This window comes from Mustela erminea, chromosome 20 (genome assembly GCF_009829155.1).
Source record: "Mustela erminea isolate mMusErm1 chromosome 20, mMusErm1.Pri, whole genome shotgun sequence".
In the NCBI taxonomy this organism is placed as follows: Eukaryota; Metazoa; Chordata; class Mammalia; order Carnivora; family Mustelidae; genus Mustela; species Mustela erminea.
In genome coordinates, this window is record NC_045633.1 from 38,297,307 (window position 1) to 38,320,838 (window position 23,532).

Here is a 23,532-nt window from a genome sequence, read left to right on the forward strand (position 1 = left end):
TGCCCCAGGGCCTGGGCAGTCTGCAAGGCATTCTCCCTCCTGTAGAGTAATAGGCAGTGTTGGGGAGGAAGAAATTTTCTCTGCCCTTCAGGATCCTTCCAGCTGCTCTAAGGATCTCATCAACATGAGATCAGGAGAAAATCAAATCTAGTTTTGTACTTACTGCCTAAGACAGTAGGCAACATGAGGCTTTTACATGAGCTAAGGAGAAGCAGAGGGGGTCTGAGGATACTAAGGGAGGAAGACCCTGGGCTTCCTTAAAGGTAAGGTAAGAGGAGAAGTTTGGAAAACAAAGGTTGCCCTTTTATACAGATATAATTTTTTAGGTAGAGAGGAATCTCTGTGAATAGCTCTCATCCTGGTACAAGCTCTCTTTTCCAGTGTAAATTTAGGCAGTTGAGGGGGAGGCAAAGTTCTTTCCCTGAATATGCTAGGGTTTGTTTGGTTTTATTTTTGTTTTTTTAGAGATTTTTATTTATTTGGGAGTGTGAGCACACACATATGTGCAAGTGGGGGGAGAAGCGGAGGAAGACAGAGACTCCCAAGAAGACTCCGCACCAAGTGTGGAGCCGACATGGGCTCAATCTCCTGACCCAGAGACATGACCTGAGCTGAGCCAGGTGGGCCACCCGGGCTCTGGCTGCACTTCCGAATCAGATATGGACGTAGAGCAGTTGGAGCCGAGTGTCTGGAAGGGATCCCAAGCACAGGTAGTTTCTCAAAGCTCCCCAGGTGATCCCAGAGTGAGCCAGCATCGAGACCCATAGCCCTGGAGCAACCTGGTCTTGTGTTTGTCTGATATTTCAAAGGATGCTCAGATTTAGAAAATGCTTTCCTTCCATGCATGGCTAATGCACTTGAAATTCTGGCTTCAAGACTATTTCAGTAGTTTCAGGAGTCGGCTTTATAGTCACAACTGAAAATTAACACTTCTTTGCTTCTTTTCATCTTAGTTCTGACAGTCTTTCCTCGTGTGAAAGCTATGACTGCCTCTGGATGAAACAGCAAACCCAGAATAGAAAAGAATACTCCTGGATTTCAAAATAATATATTTTATTTCACCACGTTCTTACAACGACTTGAATACTCATCTACCCTGTAAATGAGCAAGGCCATCAGAAAGCTGTGTTCTTACTTTGACCTCATTTTGGCCTTGAAAACAGTCATGCTCATCTTATTATACTGGGTAAATGCTGTGAGCCAGAGCTGAAGGATGTTTTAGGAAACAGATTTGTGGAGCTTGTTGTATTACCGAAGTAGCATTTCGAGGATATGGTTCACCAAGTTACTCAGTGGAGAAATATCTTTTGGGTCTTAGAGGCCAAGTACTTCTCTTTTAAAAATCTTTTAGGCACTGCAGATGATTCCAGTAGTGCTGTTTGCAATGACTGCCAGAAAGCCTATGCTGCATTTGTGTCCCCTTTACTAAGTGTATGTTATGTGCACTAAGCTCACTCTTGACATCATCTTATCCTGCTCTCTTCCCCTCTGCCTGCTTATTCTCATTTACTTAATTCTAATTGTATTTTATCCCAGGGAACCTGCATGTTTATAGGCTGTCCTCAGACCTCCTCAGAAAGATTCCCTGCCAGGCACGCATCTCAATACCCTTCCTTTTGCAGGGGAGGAAAACTAATTTTCCTTTTACCCTTCTAGGTTCTTGACTGAGATTCCTCCCTGAAATAAAAAGATTAATAAGAGAAAAACAAACAGGAGTTTAATAACATGTATACCTTTTGTATACATGGGAGAGACCAAGGAAAACTAAGTCCCCAAAATGACCCCACCCTAAACACATTTCAGCTAAAGACAAAAGAAAGATGGTGGGAAGAAGAGGCTGTCAGTGGTGGGGGGGGGTGGCCAGGAAGAGCACACTTACAAGGGGAAGGCTTGTTATGGCAATTTAAGTGGGTGCCTTCTCCATCAGTGAGGGTTTCTAGAGACTCGGGGTCATCCTCCTCTTCCTGGCACAGAGAGGGAGGCACCCTTACAAATCGAGATTCTTCCATAAATGTAAATTTCTCTTTGCAAAGGGTAGATTTTCAGAGCTTCTCCTATGTCTGCTGTTTCTTAAACATAAGCCGTTCAAGGTCATCCTTACACAAAAGAGACATATTTGGGGCTGGCATAATCTGTGCCCCTTTGCTTCCTTAGGGGCACAGATTTTACTGTGTTTTACTAGCCTGATACCACTTTTGAGTGTGCCTCCCCAAAGCGTTCATCGGATTTGTTTTCACATCAGCCCTGGAGGCTGGAGAGGAGCTATTATTCCCCTTTTACAGATGAGAAGGACACTCCTCCATCCTTTAAGTCTTTTTCTCCCCAAGCTCCTTACCTGTCCTTTGAAAGTTACTTCTTTGCTCATCACCGGTACCATGTTGCTCCACACAGAGTCTGCACTCCACTCTAAGGCTCATGTTCCAGCACAGAGTTCAGCAAAATTTTTCTCTAAGGGGCCAAATAGCAAATATTTTAGGCTTTGCAGTCCAAGAGACAAATTCCAGACTATTGTGCAGATACCTATAAACAAGAATAAAAACCAGTTTCCGTAAATATTTTGGTGATAAAATCCAAGATATAATAATAATGAGGATAGTTTTTTGGAGCTTATGTCTACTAATGAGGATAATGGAATTTTATTGGGATTTTATTGGGATTTTAATGGAATTTTATTTTATTTTGCTGGTGTTCTCATCTTCAAGTCAATACGTTCGTCTGTATAAAGCATTCTTAGCTCTCGGCTTGGACAAAAACGGGCTGTGGAGTGTGCTGACCCCGTTCTAGATCCTTCTTCTGTTTCTCTTCTGCAAACATTCACCCAACCTTTGTTTCATCTCGGGAGGTAGCTAACCAGACACGTAAATATACATATGTATGAGGCGTTGATGGCTGATAATGGCTTAATGTGTTACCGATTCTCTAGGAACTTGGTGCTTTTACAAAAATTGTCTTCAAAGGATTATTTGCACATCAGTTTCCCAAAGCCTCCAGAAAATATGATTAGCAAAGAGCCAAAGTGTTATGCTGAGAAGATTCCTTGTGGGGAACATCCTACTGGAGAGTTTTGATAGGGTCTTTGTTTTAATAAAACAAGCCCAGGCAAGATCAGCCAGCCAAGGACATGCGCTCTGGACCGGCAGCTTCAATCCCTGCTGGCATTTTCTACATCTGTGAAAAATCACACTCCAGAGAGATAAGCATTTCCTTCCTCCTCCACCAGGAAAGGCTCTCCGTGCCCAGACGGTTCCCTTCCCGATCTGGAAGAAGTCGTTGTCTCGGCGTGAATGATCTCTTCGGCAACAAAGGGGAAGTGCTACGTCCATTTACCAGACCAAGCATCGGCCTCTGGGCCCCATTTTCCTGTGAGATATTTGTGCACTGGATACAGCGTTTGATTTTTAAAAAGGCAGCAGTACTTACCCTTTTGGTATTTATATGTACAGCAGAGGCAAATGGAACTCTGAGGATTAAATTACTCCTCTGTGCCGGTTGAGAATTCTGTGCCAGCCACAGCCAGCTCCTTCCCCCAAATTGTATTTTTAGTGTTTAGCAGCTGCAAGTTCCCAGAAATCTTCAAAGCGGGACCACTCATTCTGCCCAGTGCGAGAGCTCTTAGCTGCTGCCTGTTTTTGATGATCTTGTTAGGGAGGCAGCGGGATACCGAGGCGGGTGTGGGGGTCCAACGCCAGCAGGTTGCACCTCGCCCTGCGCTTACTTCCACGTGTCTGCCCTGGGCCAGCTCACCTACCTCTGACCTCAGATCCTCCGCTGGAGAATGGGCAGCCCAGGAGAGCTGCTCTGAGGGTTCAGGATTCCTATGAACGGTCTCAACGCGGCCCTGGATACATCTGTCTTCTCAGTACGGGGTCCTGTTGGCCTGGGTGGAGCGCCACCCACCCAGTTTCCTCTCCCCTCCATGCTCTGTCTTTGGGGCCCTTTAGCACATCAGTGTCTGTGCTAGCGGATGGCTGAAGAAGGGGGACATCCCCGTGAGACACTCTTTCTGTGTATTAGGAAATGGCGTCAGAGGGCCTATTGCATACGTGACTGTTACAAATGCAGTGAAATCAATACATTTGGAGGAAAGGTGCTACCTGTTGCTGGAGAAGTGGGTACCCAGGGCAGCTTACACCCTGGGAATGGAACTTGCAAAAGTTCTTTCAAGGATAACTCCAGTCGTGGTGTAGGATTTTACATACTCTTCCTACGAATGGGCTCTGAGAAGGGATCAGCAGAGGTGCCTCAGGGGCTCCGTTACGTGCTGGCTCCTGACTTCAGGTCAGGTCATGATCTCGGGGTCGTGGGATCGAGCCCCGTGCCGGGTTCCACGCTCAGAGGGGCGTCTGCTTGAGATTCTCTCCCTTTCTGTCCCTTCCCCCACCTCTACCTCTGACTCTCTCAAATGAATAAATACATCTTTTTGAAAAAGGGGGAAAAAGGTGCTCAGCAAACAGTCCTGGACATTAGCTGAAGTAGAACTGGGACCAGTGGAAGTGGCAGGCATCTGAGTTTGAGGACAGAGGGAAACAGGGAGTCCCAAGGAGGCAGGCCCGCTGGAATCACGAGAGAAGAACAGGGTGAGCCCCGGGGCCCTCACTTACGAGCCATGAGCCTCACGGATTTGGAGACACGGCCACCAGAGATGGGGACAGGAGACAGCAGCAGGAGGTATGGGGCAGGCAGGGCAAAGCAAGGGACACACACCTCAGCCCCACTGCCGTCCGTGTGACCAAGACAGCCGGCCACAGTGACAAGTGCATACCCAGGCTCGGACAGGAGAGCCAGGGGCAGAGGAGAGACCCCTCCCAGCGGGGCTTCTCTCCGAAGACAGCACTAGTCCTCCGGCCACAGGCCAGCAGAGTCTCCATTTTCTAGCATCTCTTCCCATCGTAGTGGCCTTGTTCACCGGTAATAACGGGGGGCGCCATGACTTCAACCGGAAAACCTCTTTACTAAGAAACAACAAAAATATAGTGCTGGCTTGTTCCAGAGGACAGAATCACACATGCTTTTATCTCCTCAAGTCTTTGGGACTTAGCCTAAGAACCGTGGCCCCATGGCCTCCTCATGCTTGTTGACGGGATGAACCGATGAGTGAGCCGGTGACGAGCACGCGTGACCCCTGCTCAGACCGCTTCTTCCCGTGGCGGTAAGGCCCGGAGCGGGAAGTCCGCCCTCACGTGAGGGTCCCCGTGCAAGGAGCCCTGGGATGGGGTCGCACACGACTTCTCTCGGACAATCCACGCGGAGGCCTAGACGTTGCACGTGGTTGTGGAGGGGAGAGGTGACCTCAGGACGGGCTGGACACTGTAGACCGGACAGACTTTTGTCCTGGGGCCGCTCTGCCTGCCCCACGCTCTTCCCTGGGGTGTTCCCACACGCCTGTCCCAACACGTACCTCAAACGTCACGCCTCTGTGCCGTGCCCTACTGACTCGCTCATTCCCCCTTCTTCTGGGCTGCAGGCCACCTCCTCTGCTTGTCTCACTAGACTGAGATGTCTGTGGCACCATCTGCCAGGACACGTCTCACCAGCTTCTGTGCCCTTTGCCCGAGTCCCTCCCCTCGGTCCGTCACCTCTCTGCTGTCCTTCTAGGTTTCTCCACAGTCGCGCACGTGAACCGAGCGCAGAGCACACCTGTTTCCATTATCGCCTCAGATTCTTGCCACAACCCTACCAGGTCGCCCGGGCATTTTGTGACCAGGTTATAGATGAGGAAACGGAGTCACCCCATGGTTGGATGACGGCCCCGCAGAACGGTTAGATCAGTGCGCTTCCCCTGAATCCTGGGGCCACGTGTTTCCACCCATTCTAGAGGGAGGACCATGGCGCTCACCGTGGTACGAGCGTTTATACTAGTTTGGAAATAGGGCGTATGGGCTAAAACTTTGAACACATGAGGACCTTCTCTCCAGAGTTCTAGATGATCCGTCTCCATGAATAGAGAGTCGGATTGGAGATAGAGCCGTCCCTTCAGTCTCCCCCCTCTGTGTTTTTTAGATTTTATTTATTTATTTGAGAGAGAGTGAGCAAGAGCCAATGGGAGAGAGCGCACGAGTGGAGGCGAGAGGCAGCAGGAGAGGGAGAAGCAGCCTCCCTGCTGAGTAGGAGCCCGGCTTGGGACCCAGCCCCAGGACCCTCAGGATCACGAGCTGAGCTGAAGGCAGACATTTAACTGCCTGAGCCACCCAGGTGCCCCTCAAGTCTCCCACCTTCTATTCTAAAGGCCATTGGAGGAAACTTGGGGTTCGTGTTTATAACGTTACATGACAAAGCAAGCTTAAGGAGTGTTACCATCAGCTGCACGTTTTTTGTTGGGGTCAAATACACATAAAATTTACCATTTTAACCATCCTAGATGTACAACTTCGTGGCATTAAGCACATTCACAGTGTTCTGCAACTATCCCCACCTTTTCCTTCCAGAACATTCTCCGCGCCGCGAATGGAAACGCGGTACCCCCTCCCTACGACCCCGGACGACCACTAAGCTGCTGCCTATCTCTGTGGACTTTCCCGTTCTGGATATTTTATGTAGATAGAATCACGCACTCTGTGACTCTCTGGCTTTTGTCACTCTGCGTCGTGTTTTTGCGGTTCACCCACGGTGCAGGACGTCTTAGCACTTTATTCCTTCTTACAGCTGAGTGGTATTCCGTCGTGTCGATATTCTACGTCTGGCTTATCCCTTTGTCCATTGGGGGGCCTTTGGGTTTTTTCCACCTTCTGGCTCTCGCGAACGGTCTTGCTGTGAACGTGCGTGTGCGGGTGGGTGTGGGCATGCCTGCTTCCAGTTACTCTGAGTGTAGAGCGGGGAACGTGGCCGGAGCAGGGACGGCAAGACGAGGAGGTCAGAGAAGCCCCAGGAACACGGATGGTCTAGATGGAGCCCAGTGAGCTCGAGTGAGACCCTAACTGTTGCTCCAAAGGAAATGGGGAATCATTGGCAGGTTTGCAGCAGAGGCCTACCCTGATCTGGTTTATAGTTTAGTAGAAGGTTCTGGAGGCTGTATTGAGAGTTCACGGACGGAGAGTAAGGCTGGAAGCAGACGCCACTTGGGAGGCCACTGCAGTTACTCGTCGCACGATGGCGATGGCCTGCCCTCGACGGTGGCAGTGGAGGTGCTGAAGGCCATCAGACCCCAGCTAGGTCTTGAAGGTGGAGCCTGAGGAATTTCTGACAGATCGGCAGCAAGGCAACACCAGAGTTTTTACCCCAATATTTTGGAAGAATGGAGTTGGCATTACCTGAGATAGCAAAGACAGAGCGTGGGGCAGGTTTGCGTGGGAAGAGGTTGAACATCCCATTCCGGCCGTGTTGGCGAGAGCTCTTAGACACGACGGAGATGCCGAACAGGCAGTCGGATGTACCGGTCTGGAGTCCGGAGGAAGGATGAAGACTGGAGTGTAAATTGGGAAGCCGCTAGAATAGAAATGTTGCCGAAAGCCACGGGAGCAAAGAAGAGCGCCAGGGAGTGAGTGCGGCTGGGGAGGAGACCCACGGGCTGTGCCCGCAGTCCTCCCGCCTGGAGCACCAGACAGCAGAGCAAGAGTCGACGGGACGGCTGGGGGCGGCCGGCACAGCCGGGCCGGGGCAGGTGTGGCGCCCTGCACGCCTGTAGAGGTCCTGCTTCCAAGGCAAGGGAATGGGGCGCTGGGTCAGCTGCCCCTGGGAGGGCGCCCGCGATGAGGACCGAGCCTTGCGCGTGGCACTCAGGACGCGTCATCTCCGACCTTGACAAACCCGCGTGCTTGCAGGGGAGTAGCGAGGGTGAGAGAGAGCCTGGCGGAGGGGGTTGGGGGAGATCCGGAGAGAAGCATCCGAGGCCCGGGCAGAGACAGTGCTTTAAAGGGGTTTTGCTGTAGGGGGAACCATTAAACGAGGAGGGGGTGACTGTGGGGGACGTGGGTGGGGAAGGAGATCGTAGGCTCTGTAAGCTGCTACGCGTGGCCGGCCCCGGAGGCGGGCCAGTAACGCGCACTGTTATTCCAAAAGGCACCCGGGAGTTTTCTTTTTCCGGCAGATCAAGAGGTCAGTGCCATTGAGAAGACGGTTTGTTACGGTTCCCAAGAGGAGGCATGTGCCGCTGGGCAGGGCCATCTGAGGAAGCCCCCGGGTTGGTCAGGAGGCTGGAAGAGAGAGGGGAGGCACATGAAGGAGTCTCCGCTGTGGGTTTTTTTTCCGGGAAGGAATGGGCAAGGCAGGGTAGGCTTGGGATGGGCTGGCTGGGGTCATTTTGGCAAGCTCAGGGGTTGGGGGGAATCAGGGCTGTCCCCAGTCGTCTGGCTCCTGGCTGTGCGATGATCAGGACAGAGAGGTATTGCCTCCTGAAGCACAGGACCCAGCTAGGGGCTAAGTGTGGTCTCTGGGGTGGCCAGTTTGCGTCGGAGAGGCAGTGCTCCCTGGCGGGTCTTGTGCTGTCTCCAAGAACTGGACAGCCCTGGGACGGGCAGCCTGTCCCCAGCGGGCAAGGCCCGAGATGCCAAAGCATGATGAACACGGAGGCCTGGAGAAGACATTTGATGCAGGCGTGTCTAGGGGAGGGGGCGTCGCCAGCGTGGGGTCTTGAGTAACTACAGAGGACAGTGAGTGACAGCACAAAGCCAAGTAGATGTGGGAACTGGGGACATTCGATTCTGTTTGCCGCCTTCCAGGGGAGCAGGAAGCAGGGTCGTCCGTGGAGAGCTGGAGAGGGAGGAGGAGGTGTGGCAGGGCCTCTAGGTCGCGGGGAGGAGTGACTCGGGCCCTGTAAGGAAGGAAGGGCAGCACGGAGACCCGGAGGCTCACAGCCCTGCGCTGAAAGCAAGACCAGCCCACGCGGTGGTTACCCGCGTCTCTAACTCCGTCAGCGGGAGTTCCAGCTGTGGGTAGGCAGGGTCTGCCTGAGGGTTTGCCAGCTGAGGACGACAAAAGGGGAAGGAACCAGGGCATCCTTGCAACAGCCGTTGTGGCTTTACACGGGGGAGGGAAGGGGTGCGCGGGGCCAGTTGGGGTCCCGGTGAGTGACAAGACTGTGGGCCCCCGGGCTTAAGGAACTGAGCTGCAAAGATGGGCCGTGGGGATGGGGACGCGGCGCTCTCGGTCACGAAGCGATGAGATTTGTTTTAAGGCGTATTTTCTTTAGGGTAGGTATCGTAGTTTTTCGTACCATAAAAATTAATATTTTTTTCCAGAAAGAAAGGTGTTTTGAAGGTTGGGTAGGATTCGCATAGATGGGGGCGGTCTCGGGGACGACGTTTCAGAAGAAGGGGGACAGGCATAGATTGGGATGGGCTTTCTGAACGATGACAGCCCAGAGCCGCCGCGGAATCCGGGGGCGACACGGCTGGGAAGGGGCTGAGGGGGAGCCTGTCCCTCACTGAGGAGAGGGTGGGGAGCCCGGGAAGAGTTTGGGGGGTACCAAGACCCCACACGGGCCCGTTGGCACTCCGAGGGGAGGAAGCCTGGACACGGGGAAGGTTCTCCCCGTGGTGGAGATTCTCCTGCGTCTCCCCCCAGCTGGGCCTGCGGTGCGTGTCACATATATTCTGCGAAACAGAAACAATAAAAGTGATTATTTTTAATTTCTTTCCTTCTCCTCTGTAATAGAGCTATTAGACTTTGGCAGATCCCTTAATATGATTATCGTTTTTGAATGATTTTGAATGGAAATGTTTGCAGTAACGGTGCGAACCGCCGTGCGGTTTGAGGAATGAGGCTGTAGGCTCCGGTTCCAGGGTCTCAGCAGTCCCAGGAGCCGGCGGCAGGGCAGGGGGTGGGGAGACTGGCCGGGAAGCGGGGGCCAGTGCCTGGCTGAGGCCGGGTCTGGCCAACCCTGTCCCCTCCGTGTGGCCGTCAGGGCAAGCCGGCTGGTGGTGCCGGAGACCCGCTCCTCCCCGAGCAGAGAGGCTCCTCACCAGTCGGGTCGGATAGTTCCAGAAGGTGAAGCCGTCTTCCTCTGACCAGCAGAACTGCTGGCTGGCCTAGCCGAGCGGCGGGGGGGACCCGTGCTTTAGTTCAGTCTCCGCATCCCCGGTTCTGCACGGCCGCCTCCGGGACCCTGGGGCCGCGGAGCCCTGCTCTTGTGGCCCTTGGAGTCTCGGTTCAGCAGGGAGGCCCCTCCCGGGGCCAGTCTCCAGGCCGGTGCCGGCCTCTCTTTGCCACTGTCCCTGTCAGGGGCCACGTCAAGAGAGAGCCGAGACACGGAACGGTGCGTTCCTCCTTCTTGACACTGTGGCCGGGGTTTCCTGCGGCCTTTAGGGAACCTTCTCGCAGGCCACCTACAGGAATGGTCACCACTTTGTCCCGCGTCCTCCGTGCTGTGGCCTGTTCTGGTGAGGGGCCCTAGGGGACCGCTCCGTGCCGTGGTGAGGAGTCCGAGGGCTCCCGGGAGGGAACCGAGTTGAATGTGCTAGACTGACCAGCACAGGGGGGACCCGGGGCGGCTCCTGCTGTGAATCCGTCTGCTCGCCACTGCAGGCGAAAACCGCGCCCCGTCCAGCCAGTTCTGCTGGAATACGCGCTGCTTGACAGGCCCGGGTGCTTCCCGAAGGGCGATCCCAGAGGGGTCTGGAAGGAGCAGGCAGCCCGTCCGCCCTCCTGGACAGGGAAAGCGTCGTCTCCGAAGCCCCGCCCCTGCTCTCCTGCCCTCTTCAGCCTCCACCCCTTCCTCCCCGCCCCTCCCTCCTCTCCCCTGTCTCCCCCTCCACGCCCCCCCACCCCCGGTCGGCCTGGGTTGCAGGACACCTCCCTGCTGTCCTGGGTTCCGGCCAGCTCAGCCAGGGTGTCCCTGAGACGTCACAGAGCCCTTCCCCGCGGGCGCCATCCCCGACTGTGTTACTTTCCCTCGTTTGTCCCCAGTAGGCAGCCTGCTCTGGGCCAGCAAGGCCCCAGCTCCCGGGGGACCTTCTCAGCCCTCGGGCACCTGGCCCGTGGAGGGCAGATGCCTCCGCAGGACGGACCTGCTGGTCCAGACCCCAGTTCCCGAGCCCCATCCCCGGAAACCTGGCTGCATGGTTCTGGGCCGCCGTCAGGAGGCTGCGTTTTCTCCAGGCCGTCCCGGAGATGCCGGTGCAGATGGGCCCCGAGCCAGTCTCCGGGAAACACCCTTTCATCCCAGCCACCCCTCCGAGAGTGTGTGCGGCCTGCCCCTGCCATCTGCCCCTGCCATCGGACGGCCTCAGCCTCGCTTGCCCGAGAGGGGCTGGAAAGCACAGTGTCTGGGGCAGGACCTTAACCACCCGCAAATGTTACTGTGGGGAATTTCCGGGTGCTGAGCATGGGCTGTCGGGATGGTTCCAGCGCACCTTTCCGAAGGGGCTCAGCACTTGCCCTCAAGAAAACCGAGGCGCTCCTCGTGCTGCCCCGTCCCCTCCTCCACACGTCCCTGCCCCTCCCGTGGCTGGGTGGGCCCTGGTGCCGAGCTCCCCCAGAATGACGCCCCCCTGCCGTTTGCTCCGCTGGCTGCGTGAGGCCACACCGTCCCTCCCCCGAGCATGAGGAGGAGGGAGCGTGTGTTCTCATCACCGCTTGCGAAGAGCAGAGACGTACTGCACCGGTTTCAGTCAAGGATAGGACACCAAGACTCGGGGGCTCCTGCGTGACCTCGGGGGGCAGAAGGCAGAGCTGGGCCTGTCAGCCGATGAGAGGCCCGGTCACCCGGCTGCCCCTCACCACGGCCTCCCCCCAGCACCGTGTACCTGCTTCCTTCCTTGGCACAGTCGTGCCCTTGCACACGGGGTCGAGGTAGCCTCCCCAAAATGGCGCCCTGAGCCCTACAGATGAGGGACGCCATGTGGCTCTCGCTTCCAGAATCCTCCCAACTCCGAGTTTCAGGAAAAACAGGATTCGCTTGACCCGGTTTGGGTCTGATGCTCATTCCTGGTTCGGTTGGTCGAGGCTGGGCCGGGGGTGGGAGGTGGCGGGCTCACACCGTGCTTTTCCGTGCTAGGGTCAGCCGCCTGTCTCTGAGGGCCGCAGGGCTGGGAGGAGGGGTCGTCAGGCCGAGTGCCTCCCCTCCCTGGTGTGGCCCGGGCGACACCTGTGGAGGGCCGCCCCCCGTGTCCGGGGCTGTGACTGGTACGGGATTTCTGGAGAAATCACTACGGGTGGGCTTCTCAGCGACAGGGCCGGGGAGCCGTCTTCGTTGAGCCCCTGCTCTGTGCACTTCTCTGCACAGCGATACTCGGTATCCAGAACATTCCGTTAACATCATGCAAGTGTGGGTCTCCGTGGCAGCGCCGGTGTTCAGACTGCTGCCGTCAGCGCCGGGCGCGGGTGTTTCCAGTGTGTCCCTCCTGCATGGGGCCGAGGACTCCAGATCAGGAGCTCACGAGGCTCTGACGTGGAGGGTCCCGGTGCAGCTCGAGGGAGTTTCGCCCCATGAACCGCTTCCCGCAGGCCCCAGGCGGGTGTCCCTGGCTTCCGTCTCTTTCTCCCCAGAGAGCATCTCACTGGCATTTCTGGCCGTCGGCACCTGGGGCACGGGCTCCTGCAGGAAGCCTTCTCGGGAGCGCCGAGTGGACCGGAGTCTGGGGGTGCTGAGCCCCCCCGCCCCGGCGACTCAGGGCGCCCGATCTCCGCGGCCTTGGTCTGACTCGGCTGCTGTCCCTCCTCAGAAATGCGCGCGGCCGGGCTTCAGGTCCAGGCGGGTTCGTCCCTGAGGCTTTGCTTGGGGGGGTTTTGCCCCCGGTGTTCACTGAGCCAACTTGTGCGCGTGGCCCGCGTGCGGCTGGAAGAGATCATCACGGCTTTACGTATCCAAGACTGAAGTGTCGTCTCCGGACTCACCGGTCGCAGGCCACCCTGCCGGTTCTTATAATTATTTTAAGTTTCTGTGTGTTTATTGTCAGAGAGAGAGAGCAGGGGAGTGGCTGGGGGTGGCAGGCAGAGGGAGAAGCCGTCTTCCCACCGAGCAGCTGAGCAGGGAGCCCGACGCGGGGCTCGATCCTGGGGTCGCGACCCGAGCCGCAGGCAGACGCTTGACGCACGGGGCCATGCGGGCGCCCACTGCCGGGACTTGTCGTCTTTCCCGCGCGGCACCCTCCGATGCAGGCTGGGGCGGTGTGTCCCCGGGCACCGCTGGTCTCCTGGATGGGTCGTCTCCTGTCCCGTCTGCGCTTCTCTGCGACCGTCCCGGAGGCTCATCGCGTCACACGGCTGTTGCCGGACGTGCCATGAGAACCTGCCCGTGTTTGCAGACCCCACGGGTCACAGGAGACCGTCCCGTGTAAGCTCCCAGAAGCCCGGCTGCCGCTAGATGCCCCGGGAGCGTGTGTGGGCACGAGATGGGAACTTCGGGACGTGCCTCGATGGGCCGGAGTGAATCTCCGCACCTGTCGGGGCGGGGCCTGCCGAGGGGCTGCGGCATGTCCCCTTAGTGGCTTTGGCTCCTCCTTTTTTTAAAAAAATTGATAATTAAATAATTTTTTAAAAATTGATCATTGGCAAGTGGGTGTAACCTGTTGACTTGCTACGTTTCCTACGCCGTGTGAAGGCCGCCACCGCGCGCCGCTAACACCTTCCCTCACATAATGGTCTTCCCTGGGAACTGAAGGCGTTTAGGAGCAGGTCTCCCAGCTTGAAGAACGGGGTGCGGTCTCCTGGCGATGGTGACCTTGCTGTGCGCGTGACCTCCAGAGCGCACGGACCTTCACACTGTACATTCAGGCCCCGCGACCAGCATCCCCCGGCCCCCGGCCCCGAAGCCCCGGTAACCAGCCTCCTCCTCTGTTCCTCTGAGTCCGGCTCTTCTAGACGAGAACATTCAGTGCTCGTCTCTCTGACTCCGCACGGCCTGCGAGGGCTGCAGACGGCGGATTTTCTTCCTCCCGTGGCGGAGACGTAGGTCCATCAGCGACTCTAACCTCTCCTCTCCCCCGCAGGACGCCCGCCATGATTGGCTGCTCCTTCGTGGTCAACAGGAAGTTCTTCGGGGAAATCGGTCTGCTGGACCCTGGGATGGATGTGTACGGGGGAGAAAACATCGAGCTCGGAATCAAGGTTTGTGCGCGGCATCCCTGCCTCCTGCTCTGTTCTCGTTTGTGAGCCGAGCCGCCTGGTCATCCTTCATGTGTATTTAAAGTTTCCTTAGCTGGCGAGCGGCAGAAGCAGTCACCCATCCCCACGCCTGAAAATGTGCCGGTGGCTTGTCACCCTCTTTAGGCAGGGGACCCTGGGCTTTCCCTTCGGCATAGGTTGAACCATGTTTCATGCTTCGGTGACCCACACTGAGCCAGGGAGTTCGGTTCCCATTTCCACCCAGCTTTTCTTCTTTCCGTAATGTGTTCTTCACAGTAGCGTATCTCCTTCGTGAGTATTTCCACGGTCTACGCTTTGACGATTTGTGTGCATCAGGGAATCGTTAAGAGGCCGGAAGCGAGAAGGACCCTACCTGTGGGACCCTTCCTTTAGAAATGCTTCCAAGAAGGCGGACGGGGACGGGGAAGGACCAAGCCGCAGGACGGTCCTCTCGCTGGGCCCTCAGCCCGGTCGGCGTCACCGTTAGGCGGCGTGTAGGTGGCTGACCCTCCCCGCGGGCTTGAGCTGCACGGGTTCAGTTACATGCGGAACGGACAGTGTCCTAAATGTATTTTCTCTGCCTTATGGTCTCCTTAATCCCGTGTTTTTCTCTAGCTTACTCTACCGTAAGAACACAGTACATGATACACACAACACAGAAAACACACGCTCATTGGCTCTTTACGGTATCGCTGAGGCTTCTGGTCCGCAGCCGTGGGCTCGGCGTAGTTGAGTTTTTGGAAAGTCAAGAGTTACACGTGGATTTCTGACTGCACGCAGGTGGTCAGCACCCTAAGCCCCCGTGTTGTCCGGGGGTCCGTTGTCCTGTGTTCTGCTTAAGATTTTGTTTGAAGACATGAATGTCAGGGTAGAAGAAAACGCAGGTTGGCCACATTGATGCATCCCAACCTCGTTGTTATAGAGTTGAGATAAATTAACCGTAGCCAGGAGTTGGCGCAGGGGCAGGGGAGTTCCTTGAAGACCCAGTAAGCACTTCACTGGTACGTCTTGTCCACACCCCAAAGGGTGGGTGCTGGGGAGACCCCCAGCTGGGGCCTCTGTGTCCACTGCCCTTTGTCCTGAACCTTTGCATACCCGAGCCCCAGGCTTGTTGGAAGCCACTCAGGACACAGCTGTAAGGTTTAAAATTCACTGAATTTCTTTTGCCTCCCTCCGCCACGCCTTGTTTCTGTCCGCTCCGGCCGACTCCCAGTGCCGATCGCCCTCCCCAAGCAAGGCTGCCGCTTTGGCGTCCTGTCTCGCTCGTGGACCCCTCTGTCGCTGCTCCGTACCTTCCGCCAGCCCCTCATCGACCCTTGAGCCCCGTTGTGGAATGAAAGGCATCGTGCCTGCGATGGCCCTCAGGGCCGCACCAGCGGAAGGGGACAGTGAGGCCGGCCCCCGCCTCCTCACATGGCTCCCTTCCGAGGACGGCCGGCCCTTCCGCTGCTCTCAGTGTCAGGCCCGGCTTTTCCCTGGATGGGATTTGCATAGGGTTTCTTTGTAAAGCCCCGTAATTAAAAAGCCCGTGCGTATGTTATTATAGTGAAGATACGTGTCGTCCGTTTGGAATTTAACAGAAGGAGAAGGTCTGGACCCGGCGTATTGAACTTGGCCTGTAACTTGGCCCCACATCACTCTCTCCTCCGTCTGGGTCCTTGTGCTGTTCTGCTGCCTTCTCTTTTCTCTGAGTTCTCCTGACCTCCGGCACGCCACAGAACCCACGTAGTTATGGTGAGCGTTGGTTTTCTCCACCCTGCCCTCACAGATCGCAAGCTTTCGGGGCCCAGATCTTTGACGTGTTCCCCTCTGTGTCCCAAGCGTGTAGAGCCGCGCTCGGCCCGGGCTCCTTGGGTGCCCGTTACTACATTCATGCCTGAGGGAACGTCTGTGGGTGCCTGTGAGCGCTCCGGGCAGCCGCCTGGGAGGGGAGCAGCTCACGGAAGCCCCGTGTGGACAGAGTGACGTTCTGTTTGTTCAGAGCAGAGAGACTTGGAGGTCTCTGTCTGCTGTTAGAAGGAAGCCCGTGAGGAGTAAGACGTCACCACAGAGGAGGGGACCGCATGACGGCGGAGCTCTGCCCCGTGGAGCCAGGGGCACCGGTCGGGTCCCGGGCTGCAGGGTCACGAGAGGCTCCCAGATTCGACTGCTGTTGCCCACTGGGTTCCAGGGAAGACGGAGGCCGCGATGGCAGAATCCAGTGCCGAGGCTCGCTGAGACGTCGGGCTCCCCACACTCGCAAGGACGCTTGCTTTGCCGCGTCTGGGATCCTGCAACGGTCTGTACGTGGAGCGCCGCCGGGCCCGGTGCGGGTGGGGGTGACGGTCCTGTGTGGCGGCCCCTCCACGAAGGGGGGCCGGGGCCCCGTCGGCTTCCGTCCCGAAGCAGAGCCCGGCAGAGCACAGCCCGTGTGCCACCGGCCGGCCCAGAGCCTAGCGCGTTCTGCTGCGCAGGGGCCTTTCGAGCAGGCCGGAGCGGGCGGTTCAGGGACACTGACTCCGGCCCCGGCTTCCCTTCCGCTCCCGGCTGTGGGAGCTTCCGACGGGTCAGCGGCCGGTCCCTGACCAGCCACATCAGCCTCTTCTGCGAACTGGTCACAACGCAGACTCTCGGGCCCCGTTTCCCACCTACTGAATCGGATGCTCTGGGCTGCGGTTCCGTGACTTGTATTTTAACAAGCCTCCCGGGTGATTCTGTCGCACACCCAGGCTTGAGAGCCACCGGTCTGCAGCCCGGCCTCAGCCTGCCTCCTGGCAAGGACACACCTTTCCTCAGAGAGCAGGTCAGGTGAGGACCCACGGCTTTCAAAGCCTTCCTGGGGTGTCGCTCACAGCCACCGCAGGCCCACGGGGGCTCTTCTCCCTCTGCCCGGCCCACACCGCCCGGGTGCCCTCGGTGTCAGCACCCACCTTCCTCATGACCTTCACGGGCAGGTGTACGGACCAGGGGACTGCAGGGTTTCTGATGACAGGGCTCCCTCTGTGTGAAGGAATCCACATGTTACAACTGGGTTGGTTCTTTCATTCCGTGCCGTTTCGTGCCACTCAGAGGACGCGTTAGATGAATAATAAATACATTGTCAAGAAAGCCATCCCCGCTGCTTGAAAAAACCCAGAACTTTGTTTAATACACACACACACACACACACACACACATACACACAATTTTCATACAGCGTCCACATATACAGTTATGCAAACTAACCTATAAGAAATTATGCACAATTGGGGTGCCTGGGTGCTCAGTGGGTTAAGCATCTGCCTTCAGCTCAGGTCATGATCCGGGGTCCTGAGATCGAGCCCAACATGGGGCTCCCTGCTCACTGGGGGGCCTGCGTCTCCCACTCCCTCTGCCCTTCCCCCCACCCATGCTCGTGCGCTCTCTCTCTCTCTCAACTAAATAAAACCTTTTTTTAAAAGAAGAAATGACCCCAAATCAAACGTTTTAGTTATGTAGGGAGATTCTAATATGAGAACACTATCTTTGTGGATTTTTTTCACCAAGAAACGGGTCCATCTGCAGTCTTTCTAACACATCTTTGACATTTTTTGTTACTTTTTATTTCCATCCTCAGTGAGTAAAGATGTGTCACAAGAATAAGAATGCAAAGTCTTACTGTGGTTTGGGGAAAAACACCAGCGGGGTTGACTCCTGGGCCGTTGCTCGGGTGAAAGGCAGCTTCCGTGTGACCAGAACAGTGCGTGCGGGCGTGGGGAGTTGGGCTCGTCAGGACTGAAAAAATAAATGAGATCAGAAATGAGAGGTTTCATCTTGTTCTGACTGACATTAATCAGAAACTGTTAACAAGGCGTATCATTGTAACGTGTCCAAATGGGAAGAGAGAAAAAAAAATTCTCCAAGGAGAGCAGACCAGATAGATTACTCTGAAGTGGGGTAAAATCACGTGCCTTCAGACCTCTCTAGTCTAGCAACTTCTCCAGGGAGAAGCGACGCTATCTTTTCTGGAGCCTTGAAGAAAAGGGCGGCACCAGGTCTGCCGAATCCTGTCGGGCAGACGTGCCTAAGGACGGACAAGAGAAGGATGTTATGAGGCCCTCAGACTCTCAGAAAACCTCTTGGCGTGATCGGGTACCTCAGGACCGCGTGTGTACGTTTTAGTAAATATTTGTGAGACTGATGATGCGAGACGCAGGTCTGCAAACTTGAGGGCGTGGGGAGGCACCAGGTGGTAACCTTCTTGCCCACTTGAGCCCCGGGACCTTGCCCTCGGCGCAGCTCCACGACAGTGGCTGCTGAGTTTCAGACTCATGTCATGCTGCGCGACGACGGGCAAAGGGTGTGCGTGTTTGAATTTGCTCAGAGTGACAGTAATGTGCGTAAATGGCAGAGTTTGATCTGGCTGCGGCAGCGGCTGTTTGCATAGTGCCTGGTGTCCCTGGGCCACACCGTTTTCCTAAGGTGTTTGGATGCCATTCTCATGACCCAGGCGGGCCCCAGGGTGGCATCCCTGCCGTCTTGCCCAGCCCGGGACACTCGAGTCCATGACCCTGGAAGCCTGCAGGGTTCCCCAACCTACCCAGGCTACCCTCACAGTTCCTGAGCCAGATCAGGAATGACGGCAGCAGATCTGAAGAGTGGCCTCCTTTACAGGGGTCATTGAGCAGTTGCAGGCTGTCTGGGGTCACCAAGCCCCAGCCCCCCACATGAACGTGGAACGTCCCACTCACGCTGGTCTCAGTGTGGGCGAAACTCTCAGTTTTGCTTCCCACCTTGCCTCTTGTCTCTGTGAAGCTGGTGGTATAATTCAGCCCAACTCTGAAGGCCTGAGAACTGGGAGCTGATATACAGACGGTCCCAGGCTGCGTCCGAAAGTCTGAGGACAACGAGTGCCGATGTCTGAGGGCAGGAGAAGGTGGATGTCGTGGGTCAAGACCAGCTGGGGCTGGTGCCGCGACCCCCACCCCGGCCACTTCTCCATCCATACGGGACGCGTCTTCCAGCACCCTCTTTGCCGTCGGAAGTCCCCCTGCCCTCTCTGAGACCCTTGCTATCCAGAGCTCTGATATCCGGAAGCTTCTGTGAGTTTCGTCTTCCGTTTGGAATTGTTGGGCTCGTCTGTCCCATCTGGTGGATGTTGTGATTTGGATAAACGTGTGGGGAGAGAAACCAGACCACCAGCTCTGTTCAGTTACCCTACTCCTGCCCCTACAGGCATGGGTGTCTGGCCGTGTGAAAATCTTCCTTGTGCAGGATTCGAGTATGTCTGTGATCAAATTCAGGGGGAAGCTCCAGGTCATTTGGGGCTAGGGTTGGCCTTGGGGTTTCACGTACTGGTCTTTGATCAAGATGCATATGTTATAGGTGGCCAGCAGTTCCAAAAGCCTGGAATGCTTTTGAATAGAAAGGGGGCATGTTGAGTGCCTTCTGTGCTCTAGCAGGATGTCACTGGGGCACCGCAGTGACTGACATAGCTTCTGCTTCCATGAAATTTATGGTCAGGCACCAAAACCGTTCCATAACTACGAGTGTGATCAGTCTGAAAAGACAGGCTTGGAGGAGGCTGTGGGAGAATCTGACAAGGGAATATGACTTAGCCTGGGGAGCTGGGAAGAGCCTCCCTAAGGGAATGATGTTTCAGGCTTTAAAAATAAAGTGAATTTAAATAGGCAGAGAAGGTGTGGGTGTGGAGTGTGGGAGTAAGGCTGTTCCAGGAAGCTACAGTTCGATGACACGAGTAAGTCCTAGCGATCCCCTGTGTACTTCAACCTCTGCCAACAGGGTGGATCTTGTGTTGTGCTTTTTTATTGATTATTTTATTGAGATATAACTGACACGCATCCCTGTGTAAACTTAAGTCGTGCAGCGTTAGAATTATACATATCGTGACAGGATTAATGCAACAAGTTTAGTTAGCATCTCCTATAAAGAGAAAGTGAAAAAAAAATCCCTTGTGATGAGAGCTCTGGGGATTTACTCCCTTAACAACTTTCATACAAATCCTAGAGCAGCGTTAACGGTGGTCCCCATGCTGTCTGTGCCCTCCCTAACGCACGCACATCTGTCGCTGGAAGTTCGTACCTTCACCTGCTTTCTCCTCCTCCCCCGTCCCTGCCTCGGCTGACCACAAATCTGATCTTTTGTCCTTAGAGCTTGTTTGTTTTTAGATTTTGCATACAAGTGAGTTCATGCAACACTTGCCTTTCTCTGACTTGCGTCACCTCCTGCTCTCAAGGCATTTAATGCTCTCATGTTGCCACAAATGGCAGGATTTCCTCATTTTTCATGGCTGAACAATATTCCATTATGTGTATGGGATGCGGTTACCTGTTGATGAATACTTGGGTGATTTCCGTGTCCTGGCTATTGTAAGCAATGCTTCTATGAACATGGACGCGCAGACATCTCCTGAAGTTAGCATTTTCGTTTCCTTTGGGTATTTTCCCCAAAGTGGAGCTGCCGGATCATTGGGTAGTTCGATTCTTAATTTTCTGGGGCTCCTCCATCCTTTTCGTTACTGGGCTCACTCATTTACATTCCTACCAGCGGTGCAGAAGGATCCTTTTTCTTGTCTTCTTGGTGATGAGCATTTTAACGGGGCATGAGGTGACCGGTTCTTGTGGTTTCATTTCCCTAAGGACTAGTGATGTGGATCGTCACTTCATGTCCGTGTTGGCCTTTCCTGTGTCTTCTTCGGAGACATGTCTGTTGAGGTCTTTTGCCTACTTACTCACTTTTTTCCTTTTGAGTTGTGTCAGTTCTTCATAAATTTGGAGGTTAACCCCTCATCAGATATGTAGTTTGCAAATATTGTTCCCATCCCTAAGTTGTCTTCTCACTTTGTTGATGGTTTATTTTGCCGTACAGAAGCTTTTAGTTAGATACGGTCCCACTTGTTCATTTCCTGTGGTGTTGCTGGTGCTTTCGATGTCCAAGAAATCATCGCCAAGACCCATGTCAAGGAACTTCTTTTCTGGTTTTCTTCTAGAAGTTTCATGGCTCCAGGTCTTACATTTAAGTCTTTAACCCATTTTGCATTAATTTTGTGAGCGGTGTAAGGCAGGGGTCTAGTTTCTTTCTGTTACGTGTGAGTATCTGATTTTCCCAGCACCATTTGTTTAAGAGACTGTCTTCTCTCTTTGGAGCGCTCTTGCCTCCCCCGTCCAGTACTAGTTGATCGTGTATGTGGGGTTCCTTTCTGGGTTCGTTTCTGGGCTCCCAGTCTGTCTGCTTTCATGCCTCTGTCACACAATTTGATTGCTGTGGTTTTATAGTAAAGCTTGAAATCCGGAAACGTGATGCTCTCTCTTTGTATTTTCTTCTCAGGATGGCTTTGGCTACTTGGGGCCTTTTGTAGTTTCATATAAATTTTAGAATTGTTTTTTGTACTTCTGCAAAAGATACCCTGGGGATCTTGATAGATATTACATTGAATCTATAGCTGGTTTCTGGTCGTATGAATATTTTAACAGTATGAATTCTTTCAATCCATGGACATGGGATATATTTGCATTTGTCTGTGTCTTCACTCGTTCCTTCATCAGTGTCTCACAGTTTTCAGAGTAGAGATCTTTCACTGCCTTGGTTAACTTTATTCCTAAGTATTTTATTGTTTTTGATGCTGTTGTAAATGGGATCATTTTCTTTATTTCTTTTTTCAGATAACTCATTGTTAGTGTAGAGCAATGCTACTGATTTTTATATAATTTTGTATCCTGGAACTTTACTGAATTCATTGATTAGATCTCACAGTTTTTTGATGGCGTCTTTATATTTTTTCTATATAAAATCATGTCATCTGCAAATAGGGAAAATTTTACTGCTTCCATTTCAGTTTTGATGCCTTGTATCTCTTTTTCCTGACTGATGGCTCAGGCAAGGCCTGTGGTGATGGTTCCACAGGTGTATGCATATCTTCAAACTCATCAAGGTGTATGCATTAAATAAGGACAGCTTGTTGTATGTCAGTCATATCTCAATAAACTGCCTCAACAGAGAAAAGTATTTCAGGCAGAGAGAATGGTATGTGCAAAGGATTGGAATTCTGAGAGGGAAACAGTCTAGAAACTGCAAGAGTTCTAGATGTCCGGAACAGAGAAAGGAAGAGGGAGACATGTTGGACGTGGTTGGGGCTTGGGTTATGGAGGACTTGTAAACAAGAATTTGGCTTTTCCCTAAGGAACACTGTGCACATTTTGAAAAATAAGAGATATATATATGTATATGTATATATATATACACATATGTGTATGTATATATATATTTATGTATATGTATATATATGCACATATGTGTATGTATATATATAATATATTATACACACACACGGATGTGTGTGTATGTGCATGCATATGTGTGTGTGTGTGTGTAGTCCTATGTACCCATCACCAGGCTCCTTTGAAGAGTTTTAAGGGAATTAGGTTATCTGGCTTTTCCTTTTTTTAAAAATCAAGGATCATTACGACTACCACATGGAAAGTGGGTTATAAAGCTGAGGAGACTCCGAGGAAGGAAACCTTAGTGAGAGAACGTGCCCTATGGTTGGGACAGTGGAAGAGACATGGACCGATTCAGGAAGTAGAAGAGACAGTGTGTGAGGAAGACTGAGCGTGTGAAAGGAATGGTGGGAAATGGGAGGTGAAGGCCAACTCGCACATGAGTAGCTTGAGCAACTGAGAGATGCTGGTGCTGCTCTGAGGTAAGGAAACCACTGGAGGACGTTTGGGAGAAGAAGGTTCAGTGTCTGAAACACCCAGGTGTATCCAGCAGGCAGTTGGCTGTGTAGGGACTGAGCGGAGGAGAGAGGCCAGGCCTGAAGGAGGCTGGGGCATCTGTGGTCCATAGATCGTACCTGAAGTCTTGAGAGGGAAGAGGTTGTGTACAGAAAGGGGAAGAAAGGACAAGAGAGAAGCCCAGAGAAAGCAACATGTCGGGTGTGAGAGGAGCCACGCAGAGAGGACTGAGAAGAAGCGGGCCAGAAAGGCAGCGAAGCCAAGAGAGCGAGCTGGCGGCAGCGGAGAGAGGAGATAGGTGCGCGCGCGACGTGGGTCCTTCAGGAGGCGTGGAGAGGAGGGGGTGGAGACGAGCGCCATCCGGGGGTCACTTACCAGCCCCTGCTCGGTGACCGGACCTGAGGAAGGTATGCGGAGTGCGTGGCAAGGAAGCTTCCCGTCTTCCCCAGCCGCTGGGTGGGCTCGCTTAGTGAGCACCGGCACGGAGGAGGGCGTGTAGGGGACTCGAGGAGCTCCATGTCAAAAACACTGGGGTCGAGGAGAAGCAGTTCTCTGTGGCCTGGCAGTGGGAGGTCAAAGGGAAGATAGGAGTAGGACGGAGTCCCAGCCAGGAGCGCGAGGAGGCGGAGGTTCCGGGGCAAGGGCTGGGTGTTCACTCGTGCACTCGGGCTCCGCCGGACTCTGGTGCCGAGGGCCGGAGTGACTTCAGCGAGCAAGGGCATGGGGACTCCTTTTATGGTTCGAGCCAGCGGCCTATGGAAGACTTAGGAAACTAGCATTATTGTTATTATTGCTTTATCAAAATATAACTAACATGCGCTTTACTCCCTGTGTCTATCCCATC

General features: G+C 54.2%; 1 protein-coding gene across 2 annotated transcripts in view; it reads left to right on the top strand.

Moving 5' to 3' along the window:
• GALNT17 (polypeptide N-acetylgalactosaminyltransferase 17) overlaps nucleotides 1–23,532 on the top strand; it is a 415,614-nt gene that overhangs the window by 294,646 nt on the left and 97,436 nt on the right. Inside the window, exons 1-2 of one of the 2 annotated variants that reach the window (XM_032328266.1) lie at nucleotides 9,855–9,868; nucleotides 13,849–13,980. In XM_032328266.1, coding sequence (XP_032184157.1) covers nucleotides 13,873–13,980 — 108 coding nt within the window. In that variant the 5' untranslated portion in view covers nucleotides 9,855–9,868; nucleotides 13,849–13,872. Of the gene's footprint in view, nucleotides 1–9,854; nucleotides 9,869–13,848; nucleotides 13,981–23,532 lie in introns of those variants that run through there. The other variant, XM_032328265.1, reaches the window with a different exon arrangement.